General features: G+C 37.4%; 1 protein-coding gene across 4 annotated transcripts in view; it reads right to left on the reverse strand.

Moving 5' to 3' along the window:
- PEX3 (peroxisomal biogenesis factor 3) overlaps positions 1–9,979 on the reverse strand; it is a 43,071-nt gene extending 33,092 nt beyond the window's left edge. For 2 of the 4 annotated variants that reach the window (XR_010381226.1, XR_010381225.1), the window contains exons 1-2: positions 9,645–9,948; positions 1,804–1,935 (exon numbers count right to left, since the gene is read on the reverse strand). Coding sequence is in view for 2 of the 4 variants with exons in the window: in XM_010983708.3 (XP_010982010.1) it covers positions 1,804–1,935; positions 9,645–9,717 (205 nt within the window). In the remaining 2 variants the exon portion in view is untranslated. Of the gene's footprint in view, positions 1–1,803; positions 1,936–9,644 lie in introns of all 4 variants that reach the window. The other 2 variants (XM_010983708.3, XM_031456463.2) reach the window with 2 other exon arrangements.
- Position 9,980: the final 1 nt, after the last annotated feature.

Here is a 9,980-nt window from a genome sequence, read left to right on the forward strand (position 1 = left end):
AGGCTTCAGGACTCCCTATTGGTCTACCAAAAGTTTCTTAGAACTGTACTGTAGTCGACAACTCTTCCTACCTAACCCTCTTTCCTTTGCCCATTCTATTTACAAGCGTCAGACCCGCACTGTGGTCTAAAGGCTTTCCTTGCTTCTGCTCCCTCTCCTTTGTTCTTCATGGGTGTTTCCTCTAAAGGAGTCTCCTGCACATCTGATCCCATCTTAGCATCTGCTTCCCAGAGCACCTAAACTGACACAAGGCTCATGTCAAAATGAGATATATTCCCAGAAGTCAGCTTTTTCCATTTTCTGAAAATTTGAGTAATAACCAAAATTGGACTGCTCTTATTCTCTAAAAATTCACTAGTGTCCTTGGTAGCACCACTACACTGAATGCTAAATATCGATTTGAAAAATGGCATAATTTTTAAAAAGTTATCATTTACTAAGTGTTTATTATATACCAATCACATTCTCACAAAACATTTATGAAGTGGGGTTTATGAAAATCATTTTACAGGGGAGAGAACTAGATTTATATTTGCCCAGAGAACACAGACAGCACAAGGCAAACTGGGGCCTGAACCAGACCCGCTCACCCCTGAGCCTGCACTCTCACTCGCTGTGCCTGACCCAAGCTGCCGTCATCTACAGCATTTGTGGTTACTATTTGCTTTATAGAATGAAGTAATTATTATTTCAAACGTTAGAAATCATACTCCAGCTGGATGTGTCTCTTAACTATCTTAATGCCAGCCTCTTTATCTGTCAAATGAGACTGAACTAAAAATAAGTTCTTTCAGCTCTGGAAAAAACTCCATTTTTTAGAACTGAACAAAGAGAACCTACTTACCTTTATAAATTTTTTCTAAATTAATTGTTCTTAAAAGAAGTGATAGAGAAAGGATTAAGCTTAAACAATCTAAAAGAAAAACAGGTTTGACATGGATTTAAGGATTAATTCTTCAAGGAGTTATTCTGGTTATAACATAACACCTTGTTTTCTTCAAATACGGGCAGCTTATTTTGTTACAGTAGCCTCCCAGGAGGCTTCCAGCTCTGGAGATTAATTATTACCATTGATTTAACACTGATTGAGTATACACTGCAGTGCTAGACTTACAGGTCTGTAGGTGCCTACTGTAAATGTAAGAAACCTGTGACTCTTTCCTATGACATACAAGGCCCAGTAGCCTCAGGCCCACCCCTGCACTTATCTTCCATTGCCCATGCTACTCTAGCTACATAGCCTCTCTACTGTTTCTCGAATATGCCAAGCTTGTTCCCACCTCAGGCATTTTGCATGACTCTCTCCATTGTACCATCTGATTTCTCCTCAAACATCATCTCCTTAAAGAGGCCTGACTCTCCTGGTTGCCCTGCCTTAAAGAGCATCCCCACGCCTCACAGAGCCCATTTTCCTTTTAAGCAGTCATCACTGCCTAAAGGTATTTATTCATTGTTTATCATCTTTTTCTCTCACTGGCATATAAACTCTGAAAGTCAGGTTTTTTGTTTTTGTTTTTCTCAAATTGTTCACCTTCTGTTTCCCTAGCGCTGAGTGCTCTGAGTATTTGTTGAACGAATAAATAAAATAAATGAACAAGCATTTATAGTACATATTAATTTATACTGATTTTTAAAATCCACATTAAATGATGTATTTCAGTTAAATCACATAAATACTTGCTAGAGTTACCTTTTTTTTTTTTTTTTTTTGCCTTTTCCTCTAACTTTGGTCCTAAAGGTATGCAAATCAACATAAACCATCAATCAACTTTATACATGTATAAGTATTTCCCTCTGCCTTACCTGTCATATTGCAAGTTCTCTGGTTACTTTCAAAATGGTACTGTCGTCGTGCTTGGGCAATGTATTCTGCAGCCTCCCTTTCTTGTATTTCTCTGATTTTCTTCTGCCCATATTTCCCCAAGATATATATTCCTAAAATTGTTTTTATAAAACAAGCTAGTGTATTAATCTGGTTAATTAGAATATTAAAAATACCAAACATTATATTAACCCAATTTATCCAAATATAAGGCTTTATATTATTGAAAGGCTAAAAATTACAACTTTTAAAAACCTAAATTTAAGGATTGTATGACTTGTGACCTAAAAGTAAGGAAAAGGAGGCTGACATTTTAAAAGCCAATGACAGATGGGTACATAAAGATTAGGTCTGAACAAACAGAAAGGAATTAAGCCTACAAAGTCAGGCAGTGCTGTTAATAGTGAATAGGAGATATTCTAAATGTTTAGCAATAGGGAATTATTTAAATACATTATCGCCTAGCCATACAATGGAATCTTACACAGCTATTAAAAACCACATTGCTAAACCGTTAATAGCTCAAGCAAATATCCATATTGTATTGTTAGATGATAAAGCAAGATTCTGTAAGTTTTACTTTTTAATGTAAGTAGATATACATAACAACAGATGGGTTTTAATTTCTAACATACATTAAACAATGATCACTGCTTAACAGTGGGACAGCAGATGATTTTCTTCTTTTGCTTGCTTCTCTATGGTTTACATATTTTCTTCAATCAAAATATAACACTTCTTAAAAATAAAAGGAAAATTTTGAAAGGAAGAATAAAAGAAAGGTAGGTAGTCAGGCAGACATCTAAAACTAGAAACTTAAGTGAAAAAGGGAGGGAAAACAGAGTACAGAAATTCCTAAATTATAACACTATAGTATAAAAATATAGGTGGGGTCATGTGGCCTGTAATTTAACACATTTCAGTACAGACAGTGTAATATAAATGTGTGCATTTTGGTCATACCCTTCGGGCAGTCAGTTGTCCTAACTGGGAATGTGAATACTCCAGTGTGGTTGGTTAGCATTTGGTCAAAAGCCACACTCCGAGGTTTAAGCACTTCAAGTAAATTTTACCTAGCACAATGAATATCAAAATGGATTTTCATAGATTAAACAAATGGTGTTTAAGATACTGGGTTAGCTAAAACATTTTAGTAATATTAATTTGAACAAGATTATACGAATCTAGCAAGTCTTCCACCCTTAGGAATGGCTTAGATCATTCATTTAGCTGCTAGTTCGAAGGATTCTCAGTCAAGAGACTTAACCAAAAGGCCAGCAGAATCCTACAGCTAAAGTACTGTTGCATTTGCTTCAGGTAAATCTTTTATGCATGGTTCTGTTGCAGCACCAAGTAAGGATACTGGGACTTCAATGAGCTGATGGAACTAGTTACGAAACCCTTTTACCTAGGTTTGCTAATAGATGTTTTAATGTGTGCCAGAATTTGTTTCATTGTAACCTGGCAACAAGGTTGTAGGGAAGTAACTAATCCTCACCTACCTCCAACTGTCTGTAGCCTCCAATATCTAACAAAAAGAACATCATAAGAACTGTACATGACCTAAATAATTCAATTTAGTCTATCTGTCATAGGTGGGGAAAAAGGTAGCCCTCCAGGAACCACAAGGTAAACACACATCCTGAATTATTTTCACTAATGTAAGCAATATAGATGAACAGATAACATGTTATATAGTCTTAAAAATTACAGATCAGTGAAAGGGTAGGTGCTACAAATAATTAGACAGAAATAAAGTAAGCATGCTATTATATCTGTATGCAAATAAATGTATTATGATCATGCTTAAAGAACAAATAAAAATTCACATAAATGGCCTCAGAGCTACCTTTCCTGTAATCCATCCTCAATAAACTGATGACAGTACAATAATACTAACAGAACGAAGAAATCGACTTAAATTTCACAAAGTAACCCTTTGACAGGTGACTCTTACAATAACAAGTATTTCTCAATGAATTGTTTTTATTTGCTTTTTTGCACAACAAATGGCTAAAAGTTATGTATAAAATGATTATTATTTCTCAAATAATAATAGTGTAAAATGAAATGCTGCAATGATGCCCTTGTATAGCTAAGAATTTTATGTAATAAAAGTAAATTTGACTGGTTTATATGCTTTCCTGCGGAGAAGGTTCACTATTTTCATTAGATTTTCAACAGTGTCTGACAAAAATATTTTAGGAGCTGCGGTTGACCTTTGCACAACACCAGTGTTAGGGGTACAGAACACTCCCTCCCTGGGTGGAAAATCTGCATGTAACTTTACAGTGGGCCCTATCTGCAGTTCAGCACCCTCAGATTCAATGAATTAGGGATCTGTAGGGCTGTAGTATTTATTGAAAAAAATCTGTGTGCAAGTGGCCCTGCACAATTCAATTGTGTGTTGTTCAAGGGTCAAATGTACTATTTAAGTGGTCCTGTGGAGTTCAAACTCGTGCTGTTCAAGGGTCAACTGTAGCATATTTATTTGGTAAATGTAGTATATTCTAACCAAAGCTAAAAGAATAAATTACTATGCGTTGAGGTATATTCTACCCCAAATCAACAAGTTGAAGCCCCAGTACTTCAGAAAGTGACCTCAGTTAGAGATAGGATCTTTGCAGAGATAATCAAGTTAAAAGGAGGTCATTAAGGTGGGCCTAATCCAACATGACTAGTGTCGTCATAAGAAGGGGTAATTTGGACACAGACATATATAGAGGGAAGATGATATCAAGACACAGGGAGGAAATGGCTGTCTATAAGCCAAGGAGAGGGGCCTGGAACAGATCCTTCTCTTATACCCCTTAGATGGAACAAACCCTGCCAACACACTGATCTTGGACTTCTGGCCTCCAGAACTATGAGACAATACATTTCTGTTGCTTAAGCCACTCAGTTTGTGGTTCTTTCCTATGGCAGCCCTAGCAAGCTAATGCATGGTTAAACAGGCTAAAATCCCACAACCCATGATTTTCCTTGAGCTAGCACTGAAGGTAAGTTCCTACAGAAGGACTAATTTACCCCGGCTCTAATTCCCAAAATTCATAAACTCTGATTTTGTCAGATTTGTCTCCCTAGGAAAATAAGAATGAAGGCAGAGAATTCATTACCTAATATACAGAGCTCAGGATCGTCAATATGCCTGACCTGTGGCCTGAATTCTGGCCTGGAAGACAGCAGATGTTGACGGCTGTGTCACCAACTAGGTAGGTAACTCAAAGAGCAAGTCCCTTCCTCTCTCTGGGTCTAAATTTCTTCATTCATAAAATGAAAGGCTGGAATTATATGAGTTTTAAAGTTTCTTCTTTAGCTATGACTTTATTTATGGATAATGAAAACATTCACTAAATACCTCAAAAAATAAATGTAAAATGTTTTGAGGTTTCCTTTCAGAGCATTGCTGGTAAAACAAAATATCTTCTAGTTTTTCCATATTATAAATTTGGTTTTTTAAAACCATCTCTCAGTGTCTTCATGGATGAAAATCCCCACAATGTACTAGGTTAATAAAATTTCAATAAAAGTTTGAAAATAATCTATTAACTTCACTCTCATCCAAAAGGCCACCGAATCCTGCTATTACAATTCTATTTCAGAAATGTTTTCTAAATTTTGCCATTTTAGTCCACTCCTTTACCATTGTCTTCATTCAGACCCAGATTATTAATGTTCTTGAACTGATGTAACAGCTTCCTAACTCTCTTCGTTTCCAGTTTCACACGTTTCCGATCTATTTTTCATATGCAAAGTAATTTTCTAAAACTTAAAATTTGATTATATTACTCTCATATTTAGAATTCTTCAATACCCTGGCATCATTTCTTAATGTGGGTTCCCTGTTCCACTGACATCAGAATTACTTGGGGTACTTGTTTAAAATGTAGCCTCTAAGGAAGTTCCTTGAAAACATCTCCAAATGTCTTGTATGATGCTGCACCTCTAATACATAATATTAGTACACAATCTGAGCACAATAAATATTTGCTGAATGAATTAAAGAATTAATAAACTGTACTCCAGGCATAAAGAATCAGAATCCGGGAAAAAGAATTCTATATTTTTATTAAGCCCCTCAAGTGATTTTTATCCATGTTAAGTCTGAGAAGCACTGGTATACAGAATAGAGTCCAAATTTTGTAGAACGGAGCAATAAGGAAGGCCCTTCCCAATCTGTACTCTAGCTAGTTCTCCATATTTATTTTTGCCACTCCCCATTTGTTCCCTGTGCTTGGCCACAGCGAAATACATTTTGATTGTCTCTGAATCTGTTGAACATCCCGCTTACCTGCTGTGCCCTTCTCCTTTGTCAGCTGTAACTTAAGTGGTTTCTTGAGTAAAGCTTGCTGGATGCCTCCATGCTTCTCCCTCTCTGCTCCCACAGAGCCCTGCTCTATTATGGTACCCTAGTACAATCACTGTACTACTTTTGTTTATTTCCATTTCTGTTTTCAGGACTGCATTATGAGTTTCTTAAAGTAAAGAACTATGTCTTATTCTTTTGTATCACCAGAGCCCAATACAGTGAAAGTAGACACTCTCATTCAAATATTTGTTGAATGAATAAATGAAAAACTGAAGAGAACAGACATTACAGGGATTAAGATACAAATTATATGTCAATGCTCTAAGATTTTTAGAAATCAGCAAGTGAATACATATGAATCTGACTGTTCTCTGCTCTGCAGCACTTCCTCTAGTGTAGTGGTTCTCAGAGTGGCTTGGGCACTCCTGGACGTGTTCCTTTCAGGGGTTCTGTGAGTCAAAACTGTTTCGTAATGATACTAGAGCACTATGTGCCTTTTTCATTCTCACTCTCTCATGAGTGTACAGTGGAGTATTCTAAAGGCTACATGACAAGTAGGTATCTCAGTGACTAAGTGTAGAAAGAGATATGAGAATCCAGCTTTCTTCAATTAAGCCAGGCAGTAAAAAGATTTGCAAAAATGTAAAACAATGCCACTCTTCTCACTAATTTTTTTTGAAAATAGTATTTATGTTAATGTGCAATGGGTTTACTATTATTATTTTAAACTAGTATTTCAAAAATATTTTGGTTTTAACACAGAAACTATTATTAAATACAAATTTTATAAAGCTCTTTAGGGTCCTTAATTTTTAAAAGTGTAAAGGAGATCTCAGGTCAAAAAGTTTGAGAACCACTGCTCTAGTCTTTTCATAAACTTACCAAATTGTACAAATTGGTCTAAAGCAGTTACTCATCCAAAATGCAGAAATTCCTACTTAAGAAGGCCTATAACTCAAAGTTTTTACCTTGTTTTTTTCCCCACCAAATGGCCAGACTTCTTGAGCATGCATTTTGATACCTAGTTTGCAAGATGTCAATATGTGCCACTTCTTCCATGAAGCCCTTTCCTGATTTTTTTACAACTGCACATGCTACCTGCCAGTTTGATATGTATAGCATTTTTCCAGCTCTTATTGTTTTATATTTTAATTATTTGTATACTTGTTGCTATGGTCTGAATGTTTGTGTCACCCCTAAATTCCTATGTTGAAATCTTAATGCCAGACGCAATGGTATTAGGGGGCGGGGGTCTTTGGGAGGTGTTCTGGGCACGAGGGTGGAGCCCTCATGAATGGGATTAGTGCTTTTATTAAAGGGACTTCACACAATCCCTAGATCCTTCTGCCATGTGAGGATACAACAAGAAGTCTACAACCCAGAACAGGGCCCTCACTTAACCATGATGGCACCCTGATCTTAGATGTCCAGCCTCCAGAACTGTGAGACATAATTTTCTGCTATTTATAAGCCACCCAGTCTGTGGTATTTTTGTTACAGGAGCCTGAATGAACGAAGCCACTTGTTTTCATTTCTATCAGACCATAAAGTCCATGAAGACAGAGTGGCATAGTGTGGAAAGAGAATGTGCTTTGGGATGTAACACTGGTTTGAGTTTCAGCTTCCATGTTACTAACTCTGAGACCCTGGACAAGTTTCTTAAATTTTTAGGACTCTGTTTCCTACATTTTTGAATCAGGGGAACAGTAATTATCCTGTCGTCATCCCCAATGAATCGAAGAGCTTAGTACAGTGTCTACCCCCAAAATGGAAGCTATTACTATTAAAAATGTCTGTAAATCGTGTATTTCCAATCATATTACCTTCAACACTACAGGCACTGGGTAAATATTCCTTAGATTAACTGATAACGTGCCATGTTACAGGGCCTTTTCCTTGAAGGAGAAAGACTGTGAGGCTCTAATAAATGCCAGTCATGGTAATTTACTTTTTTACCTTTTTAGACTGATATCGTCTTTTTGTCATAAAACACCAGGATTATTTTCTCTTTCTGTCCTTCTCAACCTCCCCGCCCCTGCACCTTCTCACTCCTCTTAATCTGTAACTATAAAGCTCTCAACAGATTTTTGAAAAAAAATCTATAATTATCTCTTAAGTGTACTCTTGTTTTCCCTAAGATTGTTTCTAATCTACCACTAGGTTGTTCCATAAATCTGAAAGGGTATGCTATTTTTTCTAAGATTGTTAAAGAGACACTATTTTCTTTTTTTTCAGTAGTGGCAAAAATACTTTACTTATACTTTTTCCATCACACATAAATCATTAGCTTCTACAAATAAATGAACTCAGCAGTCTTAGCATAATTTAAACATACATTAGATATCAGTGGCTGAAGATATTAGGAAATACATTTTATCTATAAAGGATTTCTCAAAGGATGTGATAAAAATTCACAGATGCTTATTACTTATAGACCTCAGAGACAAGGGAAAAAGTCCTTGCCTCATCAACAAGCTTGTTTCAAATTTTCAAGAATCAACAGAGCTGAATTATTGATGCTAAAAGTATTGTTAATTTCAATTGTTTGGGGGCAACAGAATATAATTTAATAGTTAAGAGTAAAGCAACAAAATTCTTTGGGAAATGTCTGCTCTTGTTTTTAATTACTTCTGTAACCAAAGCATGTAGTCAGTGATAATATTTCTCAAAAAACTCAAATTCTAAAAATTCCCCTTAACATTCCTACATTTCCTTCTCTTGTATCAAAAGCAAGATTTTTTATTCTCTCCTTCAAATCCCTGCATATAATGACATGATGGTCTTATGAGGAAAACCTCTCTCTAGATTGTTATCTAATCTGTTTCTCAATCTCTTCTCAGGCCATGTGTAACTCAATTTCATCAGATAGGTGGGAACTGATCTCAATATTAAAGATCCTGAGGAAGATTGTACATCCTACAAGCACGTTCCTACTGCTGACTTACTACAGTTTGTATTCTAAAACAGCAGAAACAGAGCAAAGATACTGATTTGTGTTTCTCTGTCCAACATATACCGTCCAGTCCTTCAGTACAATTGTGCTGTTTTCAAAAATTCAAATTAACTTTAAACAACACGGAAAGTGCCAGCTTTAGTTAAGTCCCCTCGAATATTACGAAACTTCTGAGAGGGCTGAATGCCAAACAAAGTACAGGGAGGGCCAAATAGAAAAGAAGAAATCTCACGGGAAAACAATAGAACAGAATGAAAAAGCATGTGTCTGTAAGAGAACAGTGCCTTGAAACAGAAAACAAGTAACAAAAAAACCGTGGTGGGTTCTCCGTAGGTCGGTGAGTAAAAGGCGAGAAACAGAGAAAGGGGCAGTGTTAGGGCAAAGGGCACAAATTTCACAATTGCAAAGACGGAAAGAACCTTGGAGGTCTGTCACGCCGTTCCCCATCCCACGGCTGAACGAATCCCGGACCATGGTCCCCCGGCCTCTATTTTAGAGGACAGTTACCTCTCTCCCACCCTCTTGTCCCTATTCCCCTTTCCAAGAACTCTGTCACCCACCTCCGAGGACCGTGCCCAGAAAGATGCACTTCTTTTTGTGACGTTTCAGAAAATTCCACGTAGATCTCAGCATCTTCGGGCCCTGGGGGTGCAGGCTGCCTAGGGGTAGTGGGGGATGGTTCACAGGAAACCGTTTCTTTGACTTGGCCCGGACGAGCCTGCTAGACCGCCATGGTCCTGCTGGGTGCTCTCCTGAAATCACAATTCCGCAGAGATTGTCACCGGGGCGGGAAAGGGGAGTGGACTATCAGCTGAGCAGCTGCGCTGTCTGTCGCCGCCGCCGCCGCGCCGCGCCGCCGCAGCCGCTCACTGGTCCTGGGCGCCGAGGTCCGTCCG

Source organism: Camelus dromedarius, chromosome 6 (genome assembly GCF_036321535.1).
Source record: "Camelus dromedarius isolate mCamDro1 chromosome 6, mCamDro1.pat, whole genome shotgun sequence".
NCBI lineage: Eukaryota > Metazoa > Chordata > Mammalia > Artiodactyla > Camelidae > Camelus > Camelus dromedarius.